The sequence below is a fragment of the Cydia pomonella genome, chromosome 20, assembly GCF_033807575.1.
Source record: "Cydia pomonella isolate Wapato2018A chromosome 20, ilCydPomo1, whole genome shotgun sequence".
NCBI lineage: Eukaryota > Metazoa > Arthropoda > Insecta > Lepidoptera > Tortricidae > Cydia > Cydia pomonella.
This window is the reverse complement of record NC_084722.1, coordinates 9359146-9384196: the sequence shown is the minus strand read 5'-3', so window position 1 is coordinate 9384196 and position 25051 is coordinate 9359146. Positions and strand designations below refer to the sequence as shown.

Sequence of the window (25051 nt, the reverse complement as noted above, 5' to 3'; positions counted from 1 at the left end):
CACATAAAAAAACCTTCGCCTAATACAATTTTTTTTGCCAATATTGGGACCGTGCGAAGTGCGTGGTGGGGGTAAGTAAAGCGATCCCAGCGCATAAGGTGGTAAAATTTGAACTAACTGCGGATAGCATCTTTAACATTTCGTACAATTATATGGCTCGAAATGAAACTTTGATTTACGATTACTCCTGAAATATTCATTTAAATTGTATGGTGTAAGGGACCATTGCAATCTGTATGAAATGCTTAATATGACTAACGTATTTATTTTGATAATTGTTAATAATGTATCCATGTAAATAGCTTTGCAAATGCCACATATTACGTGATCTTTTTCTAGAAGTTAAGAATGGATATAGTAAGTTATCCTTAAAAGATAGACATTTCACATCGCGGACTTTTTTGTAGACCTATGAATGAGAAACAACCCCACCATACATTGTGTTGTTATAGCTCAAACGGATTAGGCAGCGTTTTCGATTAAAGCTAAGCTAGCCAGCGTGATTTTTTCCAACAACATCGTTATATTTCAAACAATTTATACAAAACCTTAACAAGTTATATACTTAAGCCTTCCTCAAGAATCACTCTATTGATAGATGAAAGTCGTATGAAAATCCGTTCAGTAGTTTTTAGTTTTGGAGTAGTTTTATAAGATGTAGTGAATTGACGTTTTCCCCTAGAATTGCGGACACTAGGTTGCGTGACAGTCGTGCACGCTCCCAATAAGTTACAAGCATCGGACAAACCATTAAAATACACCATAAGTATGCATAAGCCCTAAGTACAGAAAAAAATCCAACAAAAATAAGTCATTAGGGCATTAGCACATCTCCGCTCCAAAACGAACGAGGCGGAACCGCAATTTGAGTTCCGAAGCAAAACCTGGACTTAGCAGCGCAGCAAAAATCGAAATTATAGGAATGTTTAATGTCATCTCTATCGTTTTTAAAATTTTATATGTAAATAAAATATAAAATTGTTTAAAACTGTCTGGATTAAAAATATATTTTAGGTCTGTTCTGGAGTACATCTGTCCGTTCGAGTTACAGACTTTCAGTCATTTCGACAGAAAGAAATTTCCTCTAAAAATGATGATGAGAGGGAGTGCAAAGTTTCAGACGCCATCGGAGCACATGAGTGGTATCGCATGCGTCAGTTTCACGTGGTTTCACCTAATTGTTTCGCTCACCTTAACTAACACAAAACCTCTGTCACACAGGCTCTGTAAATTTTATTGCAACCTGATAAAGTCTACTAATGGTTAGTTAAGTGTATTGCTGTCACAATTCCGTTGATTTCCACGCATGCTTTTTTCTATTTCAGTTTATCATGCGTACTCAGCGGGGTGCTCTCGCAGCAGCCCTCTTTCTTCGATGCAGTGTCAGGGCTACTTCGAGACACCAACAACCTGTACCTCGGGGAGCCCCCTGACGCCGAGGAGCTGTACTCGGAGTACGACTTCGTCATCATAGGCGCCGGAACTGCTGGGTGCGTGCTTAGCAATCGGCTCACGGAAGTTGAAGAGTTTAAGGTTAGTATATTGCCGAAGCGGTGTATAAGTCTTCTTAAGTCTTGGTCGAGCGAATCTGACGTCCGAATTTTAATCTGGAGGTCGCAGGTTCAAATCCTGGCTCGTACCAATGAGTTTTTCGGAACTTATGTACAGAATACCATTTGATATCTACTACTAGCTTTTTGGTGAAGGACAACACACATCCTCGAAGAAATTCAAAGGTGTATGTGAAGTCTCTAACCAGCATTGGGTCAGCGTGGAGACAATAGCCCAAGCCCTTTCGCCCATGGGAAGACGGCTGTGCCCAGCAGTGGGACGTATAGAGGCTGAATTATTATTATTACCAGACCTCGGACAGGGTGAGCTGTTTTAAGAGTTTGCATAATATGGACATACCTACGTAGTCATTCAATGGCAGATGTGATGTAATTGAATAACGAATTAAATTATTCTATTTAGATCTTTACATAACTAGCAAAACAAATTAATTGTATAGCAAGCCTCTTTAAATGATAAGCATATTATTTTATAAGCTGGTCTTCGTCTGCTTCTGTCAGTCAGAAATTAGAAGACGTCATAGCTAGAAACCCAGACTTAGATCTGTTTAGGGACTATGCTGAAAAAATTTCGGAAGGAACAGATGTGGACGGTATTTTAATGTACAACTTCACTCCGCTCACTTCAGTGGAAGTAGAAAGGTCTTTTTCCATCTATAAGTGGATATTAAACTCAAGAAGAAGTGCGTTGAAAATTGAAAATCTAGAAAAAATTATAGTTCTTTATTACAATAACCAATAACAAAGAAAAATTTGAATAAATAAATAATACTTACTCGTTTTGTACATAATGCACTGTCATTTTTGTTTAATTATTATTCATGAATTCTTTTTAATATTTCATCTTGAGGCATATCTATATTAACATCTACACTTGACATTAATGACGTAAAAATGGCTCACTCTGTCCGAGGTCTGATTATTACCGAAGACTTAGAGTCTAGTACTACTAAACAGAAGTATAGTGTGAAAATAGTACCATAATCGTACTCGTACTCGTATGTTTAATTAGTGACATTAATATACCTATAGGTAAATATTTCATTTAGTTTACGAATATAAATTGGCAGGAACTGTACGTTTGACGTAAGTTATTCGCAAAATCGCAACGGTACGCATAGTTGCGATTATTTATAAGTATAATTTAAACAACAAATCAATCAAATATTTTTTTGCACACGGCACGGCACAAAGAAATATTTCATCAATGTTATATCTACGTAAGCAAACGTTAATAACAACAACAATATGGGCATCACGCGATTTTATGCGTAATGACCACATAATGACTAATAACCGAACTTTTCCAGTTTTTTGTGATAGTGAAGTTAGAGGAAAATAAAATTATGCACGTCCAAAAAAATACACAATCATATCCATTAATAAATATGTAATAAAATGTAGTGATGTGAAAATATTCTTCAACTAGAAACGGCAATTTTCGGCCCGATTCGAAAAATGATAACGACACGTTTAAGATCTTGGAAAGATCTTTAAAAGATCGATAACTAAACGACATGTCAAAATTTACGTTTATTTCGATTCCACTGTGATCCCAATAAGATCTATCTACGATATTTGGAACATCAAAGTGACATTAGTTGCATCTAGCTGCTTCTGTCAATTATACGACATACAAACGATATCTAAATGAGAACTTATCTAAACCAGAACTTTTCGTTGTCGTATCCCATTCTTCGAATCGGGCCGTTAGTCACAGATCATATTAAGAACACATCCAAATTAAACTCATAACCTGTTATTACAACCAGAATACGCCTTTGTATGTATTTAGTTTCTATGAAATGAAAAGCACGCCAATCTCGAAGATACCATACCTCACATATCTTTATCCAAGAATTATTTAAACCAGTGGTGGGCAAACTTTCTTCATGGGAGCCAGAAAGTTTAAGAAATTTAAGAAGAGGGCCAGAATTGCAGAAAAAGATATTTTATTTGCGCTTAGCGTAGGCTAATGCCATTTATACATTTTATTTCATATGACCGGCGGCGAGTGGTGATTCCCAGTAGGTAATAGGTACATTACGAACCTTTGTCAGAGAAGTGGTGATTCCCATCGCTTATCGTGCTCATCGTCTCGGGCGAAAAAGTATTAAATGTGATGTCTGATTATGCATTGGTACTTTACTCAGGCAATAGTGTGATGTTCATTCCTCTTAGCTTGGGTTCCGGATTCTATACGTGACCAGGACCAGGATTCTTACGCCAAAATTATAATAATATCGAAAAATATTTACCCCTTTATTCATAAGCGTCTACTAAAGTTGACAAGCCGCTAATAATCGTTTGTCCCTTTCCGACGTATTGGTATGATGGAAAGGGACAAACGGTTATTAGCGGCTTGTCAACTTTAGTAGAAGACGTTTATGAATAAGGGGGTTAGTGTTTGAACAACATCTTTACAGTAGGTACAGGTTTACAGTAAAGGATAGAGTTACGGAATAGGTATTTAATTGAAACTAAGAAAGCTCCTGAAGGAATGTTTCTTTAATATACATGAATTTATAACCTGTAATGAAGACTGACATATATTTATTTAAAATTTTGTGTAATAATCGTTCTTTTTTGTATTTTCTAAACAGTTTTTTTTTTGCATTTTTATTGTTGAAATTACTTATTGAATTATGTATATTTTATTATTGTTTCTTAATGTTAAGTTATATAAATTTATGGTTGGTAAAATGTATTACATTTTATATATTTCTACGCCAGTGATGGCAGAATATGCTGTTCTATACCAAAAAAAATGAGACCAAAATTGTATATACGAGTACCATATTCTATGAAATAAATTTATGAATTATTAAGAGAAGAATAATTTTGTTACCTCATAAAATGTCTAGTTTTCCTACTAGACTAGCAATTGCTAATATTATTTTATAGGCGTTAAATCATTATAAAAAGCATATAGAACGCGTAGGTAATTATTGAAAAACTGGGAATCAATCATCAGTGAGAGGCAAGTTGTGATTTGATTGAAGCAATTTTGTTATGTATTAGGTTATTCCCATAAGTATTCAATTTATCTGAAAAAGTTTTTAGATACATTTAAGTTATTTAGACACATTTAATAATGTGCAACACCTTGGTGGTTTCTGCAGCGGTATCATGGTCGCATTTTTAGGGTTCCGTAGCCAAATGGCAAAAAACGGAACCCTTATAGATACGTCATGTCCGTCTGTCTGTCCGATTATGTCACAGCCACTTTTTTCCGAAACTATAAGAGCTATACTGTTCAAACTTAGTAAGTGGATGTATTCTATGAACCGCATTAAGATTTTCACACAAAAATAGAAAAAAAAAAATACGATAAATTTTGGGGGTTCCCCATACTTAGAACTGAAACTCAAAAAATCTTTTTTCATCAAACCCATACGTGTGGGGTATCTATGGATAGGTCTTCAAAAATGATATTGAGGTTACTAATATCATTTTTTTTCTAAACTGAATAGTTTGCGCGAGAGACACTTCCAAAGTGGTAAAATGTGTGTGTGTGTGTGTGTGTCCCCCCCTGTAACTTCTAAAATAAGAGAATGATAAACCTAAAAAAAATATGATGTACATTACCAGGCAAACTTCCACCGAAAATTGGTTTGAACGAGATCTTGTAAGTAGTTTTTTTTAATACGTCATAAAATTTAAAAAAAAAAATCATCATACCCATACGTATGGGGTATCTATGAATAGGTCTTCAAAAATTTTATTGAGGTTTCTAATATAATTTTTTTCTAAACTGAATAGTTTGCGCGAGAGACACTTCCAAAGTGGTAAAATGTGTGTCCAAAGTGGTAAAATGTTGAACGAGATCTAGTAAGTAGATTTTTTTTAATACGCCATAAATGATACGGAACCCTTCATGGGCGAGTCCGACTCGCACTTGGCCGCTTTTTTTTTATTACCTATCATGCCATGCGTGACTTTCGTACGTACATACTTGTTAGAACGTGACAGGCATGGTGACAAATTATAAAGAGCCGACCATCTTAACCCTACTGAATTCTTTTTTTGTGACAATTAGTTACACGTATGGAGTGACCCCCTTAAAAATAAATTTCTTACAATTTTGAGTACTTAATCCATAAGCGGCTTACAAAATACACCTATTTTTCAAATTTATATGATCTTTTCAGCACTCTACTCGTAAATAGTTTATACCCATCAATTGGTGAATAAACGAGTAAATTCCGGTATATTGAGCAAATACTGAGTATTTACTCGGTATTTATCCGAGAGTATTTACTCACTACCCATCTCTACGTATGGGGCGATATGCTCGCTACGCGGCGGAGTTAAACCATGATTAGATCTGGATACGAGTCACCACGATCATGGAAAACACGAAATGAAGCAGTTACAACTAAATATTTCCATGTATGAAAATATTTCTTATTACATCAAGCTTCATGTATAGCTTATAGATTTGTGATTCTAACACAGGGTGTGTTAGAATCACAATATAGGGCTAAGATAGTCGGCTCTTTATCATTTGTCATGTGTATCACGTTCTAACAAGTATGTAAGCGCAAAAGTGACGGGCATAGTGACAAGTGATTAAAATGGAACCATGCTGCCACTGAAATACTAATTACGAGAATGTGGGTTAAAATTCAATATGCAATATAATCAGCTTTAAGTTACAGTTTTAAAATCGGTTCTGTTATTTCGTCGCAGTGATGCATAACTTTTAACATCATAATCATATTTTTTTCTTTCAGTTCCATAGTCGGTTAAATTCGAGTAAATAGGGTTAGAGTATTGATGAATTAATTAATTTTTAATTATAATTCATAACAATACGTTACTAATTAGATGAATTAGACAGTGAGTCACGTATATCTTAATAAATTACCTATATACATATATGTCATTGTTATGGCCAATGTGTGAAGTCCTTGAGGTTTTCACAGATAAACTGATCCACCGCAATTTATTATTTAGTAACGTGTCAATTAGTTACTAGCATAAAAAGTATCTACAGTCGGTCCCACTGGAATTCGCTAGGTATTTCATACCTGTCTGAAACCTTATTTAGGATTCTGTAGTCAGCTAGGAACCCTTATAGTTTTGCCATGTCCGTCAGTCAGTAGAAAGCTGGCATTTGGCATGGATACTTAAATCAATCTTTACGACAGAAATGTAAAATACATAGGTACTTTTACGACTTTTTTTTTTCAATTCAATTTTTTTTTTTAATTTTGATTTTTTGCTTAACTCGACGGATAGGTCTTTCAAAAGGAATAAGAGTATTCGGCAATCTTTTTTTCATAAAGCGAATAAGATTCGGAAATAATCGATCCGAACATAAAAATATGTGTGTGTGTGTCCCCCTCTAACTTATGAACCATGGGTCCAAAAAATATGAAAAAATCGTAAAACAAAAGCTTGATAAATACTTTCAATTAAAACTATACCGAATATGATCGGTCCAGTAGTTTTTGAGCTTTTGCAAAAAAGTAAAGCGCTCCCTTACTTGTAATGTACATAATAATACTTACTAATAATCCCCATTTAGCCTATTCTGACGGAATGGTAACACAATGTAAAGGTTAATTAGGATTGATTAACTACTGTTCTGATATAATATGGTGCATATTTACAGGTGCTTCTTATAGAGGCTGGTGGAAGCGAGCAGCTTTTCATGGACATCCCTGTGATGGCTACTATGCTACAATTCACCGACGCCAATTGGGACTATCACACGGAGCCACAGGTACTCTATGTTTTATAATTTATTTATTACCAACTGACTATTGATCCTTGATAGTATTTCACCAGCTATTACACCCTCAAACTTACGCACGTACTTACACGGTCTGTACGGTTTTTACCTGCTTCCTGAACCCACATAATCTCGGTAATCTCACATAGGCCATAACAGTATAACAGGGGTCACCAACACCAACTAGTTTCTTCAGGTGTTCGGTTTTTAAAATAAAATGACCATCGCGGTCCGTTTTTCCTTGAGTTTCCCCGCGCGAAATCGCCTTTTAATACAAACGTAGTCCCCATTTTCCTCTCTGGATATTAACATTATTGAAAACATTTTCAGCTGTGCCCCTACGTTTGATTTTTTTAATAATTTTCAATTATTATAAGAGTTAGGAGCATTAATCTCTCTCTCTCTCTCTCTCTGGAATTCCCTCTCTCTCTTTATCAGACAAGCCCCAAGCAAACCCATTTTCAAACGCCTACTTCGCAAGCATCTTCTGTCAGAAGAACTTAAATAAGGTTCACCATCATGTATATGTACATAATTATATGTATTAGTCTATCTTTTACACATTATATGTATAAGTAGTAGTATTGAACTATTTATATATTTTTAATATTATTTGACTTAAAGTTTAATTTGTTCCTTAATATTTGTTATTAATTTTTCCTGCACCAAGATACACAAATGTCTCTGTTTGACCCAATGGTTGACTGGTAGAGAATGCCTTTTGGTATTAAGTTCGCCATTTGTACATTTTTTGCAATAAAGTTTAAATAAATATATAAAACCAAATTTTTATAATAAACAATAAATCGAAAGAAGTCTAACGTAGGGGCTTAGTTGCGGTTAATATACATCAAATAATGTAAAAATATTTATGACATCCCATTGCATTCGCGAATATGAAGTATGCGACATTCGTAACATCCCTGGTCACAATAATTTTAACTTTATCAGTCAATGCGAAACTAAACTATGAGAACTTTAGCTAAATAACTATGTATTTTTATCATCACCCTACCGGAATATGCAGTAATATGCATTGCCTTATGCAGTTGACCTCAATTAGTGAGTTTTGGTTCCAAAGGCCTACAAATCAAAGAAAAACGATATATCGATACATAAAAATTCAGTTTAGTTCAATCAACATTTTTCTCGTACTCTGTTTCCTTCTACATTCCCAAACCAAGTTAAGTATTTAACAATCTTGCCAACCAACCTAACAGCTCTAAAGCCAGTCAGCTCCGTAGGAACCAAGCCTCGTTCAAGATGAAGGTCAGATGTCAATTTTAAGCAAACAAGGAAAGGCTCTACAGTTGCTGATTAAATGGACAAGAATCGGCGTTGTAACGATTCCGAATACGCATCAATGCAAAGTTGACGCACAAATCGCACAATCCTTAGCAATTTGTTTGCTGTCAGAACAGTACTGAAATTAGTAAATGTTTAAAATCTAGAAATGATCATACTTTGTACGGGTAACATTAAAAATAAAAATAAATTCTTTATATTCTTTATATTATCAAAAAGAAGATATCGAATGCAGATTACGTAGTTTCCATAACATACCTATGTATAAAATGAACAAGAAAATAATACAAAATTTACACAATAGCAGACGGACAGACATAGAATTGTCCCGTTTTGCAAAATTTGATGCCAATGCCCCTCCTAAGGCCCATCACACAAAAACACCGACAGCTAGTCAATAAATAGGTACGTGTAAGAAATAAAGCAAAGAACGAAACAAACCAAATGCAAATTTATTTTACTTCAATACGATTTAAATACCATTGATGTAGTTAATTAGTATACAGATAAAGCTAGGTCACGTGTGTTCATTTTGCCATATCATATATTATTATTATCTTTTTCGCGTAGCACCGACGCGTATCATAATCGTTGTGGACGCAAAACAATCGCCATTATGCATGTTTTTGCACCCACAGTCCAAACTAACGATTAAGATACACGTCGGTGCTACACAACGGAGATATGACATGACAAAATGATACAAATGTGGTCCCAGCTTTTAATAATTTAGACTTTAGGAGAATAATCAGATGCAGCCAATGCAAATTTACATTTCTTAAAAGTAGGTTTAAAGAAGAAATGCTGCATACGATAAAAGTTTTTTATCACTGTTAGTCAATTTTTCTTATCGCATAATAACCTCTAATAACCGACGCGATAACTCGACGACGAAGGCGTTATTGTAAAAATGTAATTCTATGTTCGATAGTCTCGGTACCTTTTTGGATTTAAATTATGTAAATAACTGTATTTACGGACACGGAATACTGGTCTTTTGACCGCTCACTGAGAATCACCCTAAACAAAAGGTCTTCGCCAATTCGTAGGCCGACGTGCGGACTCACCACCAAGATTACGAAGGACTTATCTCAATGTTACAGTAACAGATAGGAAACGTTGTATAACTATTACTAAACGTACGTGCCTACATAGCTAAGGGCGACGCTTACGTGACAGGTGACACTTGCTCGTGATAGATAATTTCAATGACAATGACTTTTCCTCGACCTAATTGGGATGTCAAACCTGGTTCGGGTCGAGGTATAATCTAGAACCACTTAGCGCACGATGTTCATTAGGTCATACCCGTTATTCAACATTTGCATATCTTACTGTACTCGTATTATTTAACAAATGGAGGGATATAGCATAGTGTCAAAGAGTTTTTGACCCGACTGATAAAAAACGCTGAATACTGAGGGCCCACCGCGAACATGATGTGTCAAAGAATATAAAATTGTATTGGCAATCGGCAAATATTCATCCAAATTTGAAAGCAGGCTTCATATTTTATAACACAATAACTGGGTCAATTTCAATGTCGTGGCCATGTTAAGTTGACAATGACAATGAAACAGACATTAAAATTAAAACTTTAACTCCTTTTACAACCTTTTTGTTCTTCGATAATTCGATTAACAAGACTAATTAAAAAAACAACGGAACAGCCAGTTTATTTAAAATTCAAGTAGGTTATATTATTTTAGTTGATAACCATTGCATTAATCCAAAAATAGTTATCACGCACTAAAGTTACGTCAATATGCTAGTTTTGTGTTGTTGCAAACGGTAGCTACGAGTGTCTACGTTACGTCGTTACGCGAATCATACCTACGTAGGTACATTATACATACGTATTGCTAGTCAAATAGTTTAGTGTACCTACCAGATACCTGCTTAACATGAAAACTCAGATCAGGCTTAGACCTCATTACAGCATCCTTCAAACATTTACCATCATCGTTGCGCGACAAGGTTAGCGGGAACTAGGCCATTAACCTACACTGAATATCAAGATAATGTTAAGACGAACCGCTCAATATTTTCTTCAGATCACTGGAAAACTAGACTATATTTGCGATGGCAGACTCTAAGCGAAACCGGAGAAGGTTAAAGTTGTCTCTATAGAAAAAATATCACGAAAACATGTCTAATTTTCATATTATATATTATAGCAGTATAATTTTAGTTTATAATGGCTATAGTAATATAGCCGAGTGCGTGATGGCGCAAAGGGACTGAATTATGTCTTTTCATTGCATTGTCATAATACTTATTCCAACAATTAGGAACAAAATGCAGACAATACCGTTTGAGATGGCCTGGATGAAACGCTTTTCTGGAAAAAGGGGGAGGTATTAATTGATATCAGTCAATTTACCATAAACAGTAACAGATAATTAAAATGTGCTTTTCTACAACTTCATATCGTACTACATGTTTGGCCTCCTGCTTTTCTGTGACGGCCAAATCGTGCTATGACGTGATGTTAGAGGGAAAATTAGAACAGAGGCCAATGAAAAGGATATCTTCTATTTGTAATCGTCCTGACCACCGTCCACTTACTAAGCAAATTGATTATAAAGAAGAACCAGTAAACGTAGTGTTTCATATAGCAGATATATTATTTGATGACCGTAATATTGTATTTCGAAAGATATATTTACATATAAGGTACTTATTTTTGGTAAGTACAAGGTTTTTTTACAAAATTTCCACTGTGCATTGCATGACAATTCAACGTGTCGTCGTCCGCAACCATAGTGCGTAGTGTTGGAGCCTGCCTTGCATTGCTGCATTTTGAATGTTGATCGAGGAGGCTCATTGCAGACTCTTTATAGATATACATCACACAAGGATTTTTCTCAGCTAAAATCTCGGCTCATAACATAAGGGATGTAATTTTAGATTCGAAAAAGCCGCGGGCCGTCTCCTCGATCTAGCTAGCTAGGCTAACTCACCAACCACCAGGGAGCCTAGCCAAGTGACCATCGTTAATATAAAACACCAATAGAAACGAAAATATTCACTTTTTACGATTATGATTGGCGTTTGAAGCGCTGGTGGCCTAGCGGTAAGAGCGTGCGGCTTTAAATCCGGAGGTCGTGGGTTCAAACCCGAAATATTATCATCATATATAAATATCATTTGATATCTTCCAGTCGCTTATTATCGGTGAAGGAAAACATCTTGAGGAAACCGGACTAATCCCGATAAGGCCTAGTTTACCCTCTGGGTTGGAAGGTCAGATGGCAGTCGCTTTCGGAAAAACTAGTTCCTACGTCAATTCTGGGGATTAGTTGTCAAGCGGACCCCAGGCTCTTATGAGCCATGGCAAAAATGCTGGTACAACTCGAGGAAGAAGATTATGATTGGTGTTTGTCCCTCCCACCTTCGACCTCGAGCGTATTAACAAAGAACTGTCATCCATAAAAAAAAAACCAGTATTAAGAAGATCAAATTGACGGGTCATCTAACCTTAGTGCGTTTATTGAGCCTCGATTAAATAATTTGTAATGCAAGGCACGGCATCGGCGGCACGAGGCCAGTTCAGACCATTATCCGATTATACAAACATTGTTCTTTAAAAAGGCAACAATGTTGGACTAATGGTGCGCTGAGACTATTGGCGAGGTAATTATAAGTGTGTTCAAAGGGCAGTTGCATTCAACAATTATAGAAAGATTGACTGATTCGTTGATATAGAATTATCTATCTATGTGATGACTGCTCTGTTACGAAAAAAACATTAAATTTCAGTCAGTCAGTGAAACCCGCACTTAATCTCAAAATACTAACTACCTCAACATTGCCTACCATGCCAAACATTGCCTGGCTTGAAAAAATACAGTGATTCTCTATCAAATAGCTGTGTATGTCGTATTCCTTTTAACGGCCACCATCTTTCCATTATTAAGAATTAAATATAGTTAGCGATTTGGTACACATTTCAATAATAGGTACAATATTAGATTTGTGGTGTCCAAACACCGTATACATATAACAACGATCTCATTTCAAGTTTATCCTAACGATTAAAGTGCGTGTAAATGGACAAGTAAGAATTGTGACACAATGAAAAGAGAAAATATACTAATTAATTTTAAAATATAAAAAGGTCTACAATATCAGAACTGGCTGCGCCTAATAAATACATATAAGGAGAGTTATGACGTAGGAAAACTTAGGTATACAATACAAGTACTCGACTTTGTGAACAGCAAGCTAAGAAGCTGCATTCCCCATTTCCCACCATGTCAACTTCTTGAAGATAAATTAGATAGCTCATTTCTTGACAATCAAGTACAGGTTTTGAGCTAGACGTCGTTACCGCAGCGACAATAGTGTCATTATCATCACTGGTAGTTACCGCTTTTGTTTTCTTTTAAGGTTTCCCAAGTAGCAAGTTACGAGTTCTGCAAAGTCTACAAATCGGAATGGAACGACGAGATAACAACAAACACCACACCATAAATAGACAAAAACCGTCCCTTTTCCAAGATAAAACCTGACGAAACCGCTCACCCTTGGCTCTTTCAGGATGCAACCAGGAAATACCGTCCTATAATTGAAGTATAGTAGATTGAAATTCATTTAATCGTTTAATTAACCAACGCCATATTTCTTTATTATTTTTACTGTCATTATAGTACATTGTGCAACGAGGGGGGTAAGTGAAATTTTGGATACGAGGGTGGTAATTCCCGACAGCCGCAGGCTAATATTTTTTGTGGTGTTTCTTTCACCAAATACAAGGAAAGCTAAAAGCCCAATAAGGGTAATAAGGGTAACGACCAGTCTGGCCTAGTGGGTAGTGACCCTGGCTATGAAGCCGATGTTCCTGGGTTCGAATCCCGGTAAGGGCATATATTTGTGTGATGAGCACAGATATTTGTTCCTGAGTCATGGATATTTTCTATGTATTTGTATATTATAGATAAATCGATAGAATACTCTTTATTGGCATACCTCAGTAAAAGATACAGCTTAAAGAATAACAATTGATTAGTGATCAGAATCAGATCAGAAAACAAGCGGTCTTATCGCTATAGAGCGATCTCTTCCAGACAACCTTTGGGTAGCAGAAACAAAAACAATTAATCAAAAAAATAAAAAAAATTATACAAAAAGAGTAGGTGTTGAAAAAAAAAACGTTTTGAAGCCTACTTTCACACACACAATATACATACACGTATAAGAATATAAAATAGACATTATATATATCGTTGTCTAAGTACTCACAACACAAGCCATCTTGGACTTACCGTGGGACTTCAATTTGTGTAAGAATGTCCCTATTATATTAATTTATTTATTTAAAACAAAATAAAGCATCCGAGGAAATAAATTAGGCAAATGAGTTCATATCGGGCCACGCAACTCATTATGCGAGAGGTCACGTCTAATTTTAATAGTAGGGATTTGTACGGCGCGAAACTGGATTTTGCATTGACTTAATTAATTTCTACTATACATGTGGTGAATTGAATGCTAAATATTCTTTTGTACCGTGTGTACTCTGTTATTTCTACAAAAAAAATAAACGATGTGTTTCTGAAAGCTAAACAATGCCTGAAAACAGTTAAGTGGTAGCGGAGTGGTAGTTCGCTATTTACTTATAGAGATCTTACATCATTATTACTTTTGCGTGATATAAAAATTTTACAAATTTACAAATCAAACGTTTATTCGTCACAAACGATGCCTTTAACTCAAAATCATAACATTTACTCATTCTTTGAATGATGGTTTGTATTATTTCCAAGGGATCAACTTATCCTTAACTCGGAACTCGAGACTCCTCCATAATTTATATCATTTCTTAATTATTCTTTTCTATTGGTTGGTAGTTGTCTAATAAATAAATGAATGTGGCGTAAATATACACGTACAGAAAACTCAAAATTTACTATTATTTTCTGATGCATACGTAATTTTGCACTTTCTAAGCCCCATTCAATTCAGTCGATCGACCAAATACCGCAATGTAACGAAAATCGCATGCATGATCTTGAACCGACTGAATAGGGCTTTACAATACAATACAAATCCTCTTTATTGCACAACCCCAAAATAAATTTACAAGGAAACACGCATACTTAATTAGTGTTGAGTTGCTCACTCGTGAGGCACCTCATTTGTACCACTCATTTAGTTAAATTGTCGCAGAACTTCACACCGCATAAATGTCATACATCACTCCTCAATTAATTTTACTCATTTACTCGCGCGCATCACACACAGCTCTTACCACTCAAACCATTCAAACACTTCAAATTTGAAAAAAAACTCTCAGCCTTTCAAACTCACTCGCGTTCCTCACAACTCGCAAGAGAGTCGCGAGGCGCTCGGTGCTCGCCGACATTCAAATGAAGAAATGAGTCATTGACGTCATCGCATTCATCGCTCACACTATCAACTGCCCAACTACAAACCTTATTGCAAGGACAAAAGGTCCACCGAGAAATGCGTTGTGTTTATTCACTCGCCTCACTGTGACATCCCTCAAAAATCCTTTCAAAATGAAACAATGAATTAGATTTACCGAAAGAGGGAGTGAGACAGACACGCGCCGTGCTTCAATAACACCTCATCGAAAATACGTTAAAAATGAAACACGAAAGAAAACAAGCGTAAGCGTCCGCAAGCTTACATACATATTACGTCATTTTGATCCTAGCATTGCTAAGTTACTTGTCAAAAGCGAAAAATCTAAGTCATCAAAGAACCTACCGAAGAAAGTTTTTTCTCTCTGTCGCACTTGTAATTTCATACGTAAGTGCGACAGCAAAGCAAAACTTCGTGGTTCGCGGTAGGCCTCCATATTTGTTAGCTATTATTGTACTAACGCGCATACCAGTATAACCTGACCTCAAGACTCATATTGCTGGTGTCATGTATAATCTGAATCAATTAGACTGGACAGTGAAATGGTTACTTGATAAGCGATTGAAATGCCAACCAAGTCTCACTGGGCATTTACGAAGCTAGCTTAGTTAGAAACAGTTATCGTTTAAGAGACCAAAATATTATTTAAATTATTGAAATATAATATAGTGGCGTACACAAAATATGATATTTTACATTAGTTTATTAATAAAAAAGTAAATATAATTTGTATAGGTGAAATAAACATGTACATTTTAACGATTTGAATTTGTAATACTTTTTGTTAACGTGCTTCGTATAGTATTTCGATCATTTATGATTTTGACATATTTATAGTACGAGAAACTCGAAAAAGTTGTTCGTAATCTTTAGTTGTGTTTTATAAATAGTGATCAGTGACCATTCTTATAATTATACCAAAATAACAATATATTAACATTGTTTTCGCGATAAAATATACCTGTGGGTCTTTCTTTGTGTCTTTTGCATACAAAAATCAAGTGTATATTACACGCCGGTGGCATTACCGCGCGAACGTTATTGAGGCTTTCGTTTGCTTTATCATATTACAATGCTATTATTACTGATAAATTATGAGGTGGTAAGTTAGTAATTTCTATATAATAATGGTACAAAAAATATTGGATTTGTTCTCCTTAGTTTGTTAATTGTTTGTCTGGCAGTTTATGGTTAGTATTTATTTCAATATATGAATGTTAAACTTAAAATGATATCAAGTAGCAAGGATTGATACTGAACAATCTAACAATAAAAATAATAAACTGCTAAATTAGAACAAGTTTCATAAAAGCATCATATTAAGTTGCAATAGGATGTATGTACTTTAACTCCTTAGTTTGATTCTTAAATGTATGTCTTCTGTTGTTAAAAGTTCTGTTTTAAACCTCCAGAATTGCACTCCAAGTAAATATTTAAAAGGAAGTTTAGCAATGCCTAAATATGTATTTACATTAAATATGGTTTGCTGCCGTTGGAGTTGATGGAATAGTCGATGCTGCAAAAGTGCTAGTACCTCTCCTCATTTGAAGTAAGACATTGTAACACCTCATTTTAGAGAATGAGGTACTCATACAAACTCATTTTAAATTGATGTCCTACCCATCACTATACTTAATGCTCGGCTAGTATCTTATTTTGGTTTAATATATAACTTTTTATTTAACTTGCCCCGTGAGTATGTATGTGTGGTTCGAATCCTTGAAGCGAAATTTGACCCACTTCCCGATTTCAGATTGAGCTGAAAACTTGCATACATATGTAAGTCGGGTGATAGTACCATCGAGCTAATCTGATGATAAAGACGGGAGATGGCCATAAGAAATCTGCGATAAAACAACGCAACCTAATAGTGTTTGGGGTGTTTAGAGTTGTCTCGATGATTATTAGTTGCCTGTGGCAAGAAAAGTACTGTCAGCGATAAAAGCTTGTACCAAAAATGATTTTTTTGCCAAAAACTTGTTACTTATATTTATAGTAATATATTAGTGATAATTAAAATAATTCAGGATAGAGACGAACCATCGTAAGATACGTACTAATAAGAAATTTATTGAAAGTTACATTAGAAAATATGTTTATGTACATAATTATATGTATTAGTCTATCTTTTATACATTATATAAGTAGTAGTATTTAACTATTTATATATTTTTAATATTATTTGACTTCACGTTTAATTTTTTCCTTATTATTTGTTATTATTTTTTCCTGCACCAACATATACAAATTATTATTTATTTATTATTTATTTCAAACATATTTCCATAACATTACAGTCGCAACCAATACGTCATGAAATTATATAAATTAACAGCGTAAAACTACACAACAACAGTTGAGGGCCTAGCATCCATCATCTCACAGAATCTCAGGCATTCCCTTCTCACAGCCTCCCATCGCCACGCAATCAAGTCGCACTCCGGTGCTAATGTCAAGAGCGCATTCAATTGTGAGAGAGAGCGAAGCAATGGAGAATTCATGCGCGACACGGTGCGCGCCGCCGGCACCGCCAACAGATCGCGTCGCCGCGGTCTTAGTGATTGCCTAGGAACGTCCGGAACATGCAGTCGCACCAGGCGACTCACCAGTTCCGGACAGTCCGACTCACCGCGCAGCACCTTACACGCAAACGTCAACAAATTATAGTTGCGTCTTACCTCCAATGAGTTGTACCCTAGAGTCCCTAGAAGGTGTTTCGTCGGGTATAGGAAGGGGTAGTACCCATGCGTTCTACGGTAAAAAAATCTCAAGAAGGCTTTTTGAACCTTTTCAAGTAGCAGTGCATACGTCGACTCAAAGGGATGCCAAACGATTGAGGAAGTTTCTAGCTTACTTCTTACTAAGGCATTGTAGACGAGCTTGATTGCTGTAGGGTCATGAAAATCGCGAAGGTTGCGAATGATGTAGCCTAGTTTTCGGTAGCAGTTAGCAGCAAGCGATGTAATGTGCTCATGGAAAGTGAACCGCGTATCAAAAACCACGCCCAAATCCTTAACGGAGAACACGCGATTGATGGGCTCGGATGCAAGCAAATATTTGGCAAATATTGGCATACGTGCACGAGTAAAGGTGCAGACACAACACTTAGTGGTGTTAAATGACAGCTTGTTTTCCACACTCCACCGGAATACCGCATCGATATCCTTCTGCAGGGACTCACAATCGGTGGTTTGCTCCACTCCATACACTAGTTTTAAATCATCAGCGTATAGGAGACACTGAGCTGACTGGAGAACTGACTTGAGGTCGTTTATCATGATCCCAAACAGAAACGGCCCTAATATGGAGCCTTGACTGACACCAGACCGCGTATGATATGGGACCGAGACAAAACATCCATGCTGGACATACTGCTGCCGATCACGCAGATAACTAGCGAAGAGAGTTAGCAAAGTGGGAGAGAAGCCAATCTGATCTAATTTCATCAGCAACACATCGTTATCTACGCGATCAAAAGCCTTTGCGAAATCAAAATAGAGAACATCTACTTGGATGCCTCTGTCGAGGTGCTCCGAAATATTGTCAACCAGAATGAGTAGATTCGTATTGACAGAGCGCCTAGGTCTAAATCCATGCTGTTCGTCACACAAAAATGGTTTTACCTGCGTAGACAGGGCCCGGTGTAGGATAGATTCGTAAAGCTTAGCCAAAGTAGGAAGAACGGCAATGGGTCTATACTTCTCCACGACAGTAGCATCATTCTCTTTCGGGATGGGTCTCACTCTCGAAACTTTCCAGCAAATGTCTCTGTTTGACCCAATGGTTGACTGGTAGAGAATGCCTTTTGGCATTAAGTTCGCCATTTGTACATTTTTCTTTATGTGTGCAATAAAGTTTAAATAAATAAATAAAATATCAGTGGTATAGTGGCGTCCCTAGCGGCCAATTCACTTGCTGTAGTCCCCATGATGGACTCCCAGTTTAGTTATGATACATTGTTACAGAGAGCTGGCTGCATGGGCATGCGTGAGGGTCGTTGCTCCTGGCCGCGGGGCCGCGTGGTCGGCGGTTCCTCGGTTCTGCATTCCATGATGCACACGAGGGGCAACAGGAAAGACTACGACCGGTGGGCGGCGAATGGCAACCCAGGTAACACCGCTTTTTTTTTTTATATTATGCCTAACTTTACATTCAGAGCCTAGGTTAGAACTTGAGAACTAAATTGTACATTTTCTTTCTTTCTCATAGTAATAGTCTTAATTGGTATATTCAACAGGATGGGACTTCGCATCAGTTCTCAAATACTTCAAGAAGTCTGAAAACATGCAAGTACCAGAACTGAGAAGAGATAAAGTATATCATTCAACAAAGGGAGAGATGACCCTTCAGTATCCCAGCTGGAGGACGCGACTCTCAGACGCGTTCCTTCAAGCGGGCGTCGAAACTGGCGGGGAAATAGTAGACTACAACGGAGAAAAACAAATCGGATATTCCATCATCCAATTTACGATGAAAAATGGAACTCGCATGAGTGCGAGTCGGGCTTTCCTTCACCCTATAAAATACAGAAAAAACTTTCATGTAACCAAGAATGCTATGGTAACGCGTATTTTAATCGATCCTTGGACGAGACAAGCTTACGGTGTGGAATTCCGCAAAGCTGGTCACCGCTACATCGTGAAAGCGACGCGCGAAATCATCCTTTCCGCTGGTGCTATCAATTCTCCTCAAATATTAATGATCAGCGGAATAGGCCCTAAACACCACTTGACGGAGAAGAACATCACAACAATTGTAGATTTACCCGTCGGATATAATCTCCAAGACCACTGGGCATTAGGTGGTCTCACTTTCTTAATAAATACAACTGATTCTATAAGATCTGAACGCGTAGCTACATTCAGCAACATTCTAGAATATTTCAGCCATCATACCGGGCCTTTGTCAGCGCCAAGCGGAACTGAAGCTATCGCTTTTATTGATACTAAGAACCCAAACGATCCCGATGGCTATCCTGATTTAGAGTTGCTGTTCGTAGCAGGCTCATTGGTTAGCCAACCGTCATATAAACAAGCCTTCGCTATTGATGATCGTATCTACGACAAAGTTTACGGACCAATTCAAGATCGCGACACGTGGATGGTGTTCCCGATGCTTCTGCTCCCGGAGTCGAAAGGTCGGATAATGTTGAAGAATAAAAACCCTTATACCAAGCCCCTTATCTTCGCAAACTACTTTTCAGATGGAGGCCATGACCAAAAGGTTATATTACATGGTATAAGAAAAATAATTCAGTTATCGAAGACTCAAGCGTTTCAAAAATTTGGGAGCAGATTGCACGATATTCCGTTGCCGAATTGTGCGCATCACAAGTTCAACTCAGACTCATATTGGTACTGTGCAATGAAGACTATAACGAATACGATTTATCATCATTGCTGTACGGCTAAGATGGGCCCGAGGGAGGACCCTGAAGCCGTCGTGGACTCCAGACTGAAGGTGTACGGCATAAAAGGTCTGAGGGTAGTGGATGCGAGCATTATGCCGCATGTTCCAGCAGCGCATACCAACGCCCCAACTTTAATGATTGCCGAGAAAGCGGCGGATATGATCAAAGAAGACTGGGGAATACGTATCAAGCCGATTTAATTGGCATAATATCTAATATTTACAAAAATCCCAGTCTGAGCAATGAACTGACTTTTATGATTGATCGATCAGTAGCGATTGTTATTTTAAATACATATTTATTTGTGAGACATACGTTAAAGTTTCCTTATTTTAATGATTCATATTCTATTAGATCGACGTTACAAAAACCCAGCCCAGAGGGCTAGAAGTGGCAAAGCATTGGCAGACAAGAATTTAATTCAAAAAGTTTGATCCCTTTACACCAATAAGAAGAGAAGAGATCGACGTTACAAAAACGAAGCTCAATAATTTATATTTGCATTGTGTGTCTATGGACATGTACTTATTATTCATTGCACTGAGTACCATTCGTAGTATGGGCACATAATATCTTAAACTATCATTTATTATGTGGTCCTTGGATTTTATCTTTGTACCTAGGATTTATTTATTTATAATTTATTTTAATATAACTATTCAATTTACCTACATCACAAACGTGGCTTGTACAGTAAACATAGTTTAGTTTTTAAGGCAGTTTGTAAATAAATCCACTATATATTTATATACATATACTTTGTTATTAATTATATTATACTTGTAATTCAAAGTATAATAATTAATAAACTATGAGTAAGTCGTCTCTCGATTATTTTCTTTCTGTTATCTAGAGAAACCTATTATTAAAGTTGTTTTATGATTCCTATAGTCTGTTGTAGAAACGAATAAAGGGCTACTTAAGAAGATAATTTAAATTGAGATTATATATTGCGAAATTCGATTTAAAAATTAGACATTATTCCTTTTATTCCCTTAAAAATATTATGGAATCTCTTCTTACGAGTAGATGTGCGCAGGTTTTCTCACGATGTTATTTTAACATTGAGTGTTTATCAGATCTTTTTCGGGATGGAGTATAATTGGACTATATTTCCGAAAGTTACAAAGATGACGAAGGGCAAAGGTGTAAAAATATGCAGGAAATTGCAGAGCATCGTATGGTACACTATTTTTAAATCGGTCCATAACTTTTTTGGAAAATCGAAAATGATGGAAAAAGGCGATAAACTTCCTGTTTTTTTTTTCGGACAAAAACTAGATTATTCTGAAAACAAAAGCCGATATCGAAAAAAATAAAAAAGGTTCCGATGCAGATAGATTGTCTATCGTTTGGAAAAATAAATTTTGGAATCAATGAAAACCGTGGTCTGGTCAATTGCCCACATCATTGAACGACTATCACTAAGCTTGGGGCTTTTGTTTCTAGAATCCTTGGAGTCGCCATTATGTTATATTATTTTTTTCGAAGTCAAAGTGAAAAGTCGTAATCAACATAAAAGCCTACTGTTAAGTAAGAATAATAAATATATGCATATTTCATATTTAATTACTTACCTCTACATCATTATCACACGTTTATTTTTTAATATTGAATATTAAAAAACCGTTCTAAATAAGTTGTCTGAAAGAAACGTAATAGCTGCCGAAACGCCTGTCAAAGCAGAGGCGTTTTTTCTTACTGCAAGAATGTTTTAAGTTTCCAAAGGCAACATTCGATATTGTTTTCGTACAATTTAAATATACGTTACACATAATAGTACGAGTATTATATTTTATATTTACAATTGTTTCTGTCTTGTTCTATAAGTATGCATAAAAAAAGTACTTGTTGTATTTCTTATTTTTTTGGCAACTGTATTAAAAAACGTCGTTCGATACACGTGCGGAAATGCCATTCTTTCCGTAATGACATACTTTCCGCACTAGCATCGACATCTATTTTATTTTTGTTGTTTATTTTCAATGTCCTACGATCACTGCGAGAAGTGTGAAATCTATATTTTTTTTAAAAGGTTGCCCTTTTTATTACAACCACTTTTTTTATTTGAAATGTGTTATTTTGTTTCTACTCAGACTCCCAAGATTATTTTCCATTCTGTTCCGTTTCTCATAGACTTTCCATAAAGGTAATAATGAAATGGACCGTATGTACGTATTGTATGGAAATTTTAAGAAACTTTTTACTTTTATTAGGATTGAAAGAGCTCGTTATTTGGTGTCTGTACACCTTAAGCAAAATGCCAAGTGGTAAATATCAAACTACATATTCCTCCATTCGAGAAACAATATGATACGAGGGTTTGAAATCCAGGTAAGGAGTCTTTAGTCCTTACCGGAGTAAGTAACGCTACTACTCGCCTATCATAATCAGAGCCGCCCGGCATCGGCATTTGCATTATACACACGAACATACAGTAGGCTAGATGAATAAATTTACAACTACGCTACGGCCATCTTGAACTTGAAGCACGTCCGGTCGAGTTACATATAGGAACAAAGGAATACCCGCCATCAACCTTCGCGCATATACTTTGCTGTCTGTTCGGTCAAAGAATTGAATGTCAGTACCATTTCGTTCCTTGTCACAGTGACAATATTATGAGGTCCCTATAGCGACTATGGAAGGTAGAGGCAAGGAACAGAATGTTCTTAAGCAGAACTGTCGCAAAAGTGTCCAGCTGTCAGCTATAAATAATAGTTCCAAATCTCTCCAGAGTAGCGCTAGAGTAGCTAAGAACCTAGGCGTTACTGACGGAGTGGAGTGAGTCTATGATTAGATTTTTTCTCACATTAACCTACTTACCGATAAGTATTCTAGGTATTGTAGCGCCGCCTATTTATGGTTTTTTGTTGGATACTTTTTGGTATATGGAGATTCATTTCCTTGCCTCTACCTTCCATACTAGCGACTTGCATATTGATTGTCACTGTGACAAGATACGAAATGGTACTGATATTAAATTATTTGACTGTGAAGTCAAGGTCTAAAATATAGAAGCGACTAATTTAGCATAAATATGTTTATACACGACCTTATTGCCACATAATAAGAGGTACGTATAACCACGTGATCGTCCATACAAAAAGAGAAAACGTTTTTCCACTTCTAAATATTTTCCATTCTCCATTTAGTATGTTATTGACACAACGAAAAACTAAGTTTATAGGTTTTCCTTTATACAAAATTAGCAAATTAATAAAAAACATTTTTTTTTAAAGCGAAACCAATAAAACTAGATTTTTACGCTGAAGCGATCGACATCAAAATCAAAGTGATTTGTTAAGATTTAGTTGGTACAACATGGCTGGAGCGACATGGTGGAGGCGGATCTGCGCGAGCTTCAAGTCGACAATTGGCGAGAGGTCGCACAGGACCGAGAAAAGTGGCGTTGTCTTGTGTCGGAGGCCAAGTCTCATTTTGGGTCGCTGAGCCAACGGAGTAAGTAAGTAAAAGGTTTTCTCCCGAACTGAAATTTCATAGAAAAATGACCGTTATTTCGTTAGATTCGAAAAGCTATTCTTCCCTCTTAAGACTATGTAAATAAATATTCCTAAGTGTAAGTAAGACTTGTCCTGCGAGGCACATACTTCAGAAATCGATTTTTACTTACAAAAATACTAATTCTATATTAATAAGTAATATAAGCAAATATAAAACATCGTGGGTGGACAAGCTTAGTAAAATAACTTAGCCCATGTGAAAACGAAAAAATAATTTCCTTTTTTTGGGTATTTTTACAGTAAAAACATATACATATATGTAAAGTAAGTGGGTTACGCATATACATTAGTCAAATGAGATAATATAAAAAAGACGTCATGATGACGCGATAATTTATCGTGTTTCTTTATAATAACTGGACACCGAATCTAACGGCATTGGAAAGGGAAAAGGATTATACCAATTAAATACGAGAAGATACCGTTACGAAGCTGCTGAGTATCAATCGGCCTCTTAAATAAAAGCTCATAACTCAATGGGAAATGGAGTGAGCTATGCTTGGAACTTTAAGACGAATTAGGATATTCGCATGAGAATGAAAGCGTGTGGGGGTGACAGATGAACGAGAAGTCGGGTGACAATTTCTATACATGTATTATTTAGGCTTGCGATAGACGTTTTCTGGAAACGACTGCCACTTGGCTAGGCCCCCACATCAGACATGTATTCTCTACTTATCGAGTTTACAGACTACAGTTCCCGTACATTCTTGTTCTTGGTAATTACCGCACTTGACAAAAAAATAAAAAGCTGTGCGCAAACGGATCTTCAGCAAGGAATCTGATATGAGCGAACCCAGCGCAAACAAGAAGGGTTCCGTCCAGTGAAACCACACAGTGTTGGCAGGGTTGTGTTACTTAGAAAGTTACAAAATTTAACAGAAGACTCCTAATAAGGGGGTAGTCGTTGAGTAATCAAACCTTAGAAACAGACATTGTATCCATTATGAATTGTCCATGATTATCAATGGGAAAATTTACCCTACAGGGAAAAAATGGCTTAACTATTGCATACTGAGCAAAGGAACCCAAAAGCCGGTATTTCGCGTGACGTGCATTTTTACAAGAAAATGTGGCTTTACAAACCATAATCGCTCTTGAAAGGATATGT

The 25051-nt window shown here is 36.3% G+C and overlaps 2 protein-coding genes across 3 annotated transcripts in view; one reads left to right on the top strand and one right to left on the bottom strand.

Annotated features, from left to right (window-relative positions):
* The window catches only part of LOC133529279 (uncharacterized), a 72499-nt gene extending 51326 nt beyond the window's left edge, over positions 1-21173 (top strand). Inside the window, exons 6-9 of the mRNA XM_061866976.1 lie at positions 1326-1533; positions 7192-7302; positions 18972-19116; positions 19244-21173. Of these exons, the coding sequence (XP_061722960.1) occupies positions 1326-1533; positions 7192-7302; positions 18972-19116; positions 19244-20616 (1837 nt within the window). The 3' untranslated portion in view covers positions 20617-21173. The remainder of the gene's footprint in view (positions 1-1325; positions 1534-7191; positions 7303-18971; positions 19117-19243) is intronic.
* LOC133529207 (flotillin-2) overlaps positions 1-25051 on the bottom strand; it is a 405995-nt gene that overhangs the window by 296177 nt on the left and 84767 nt on the right. The window lies entirely within an intron of this gene.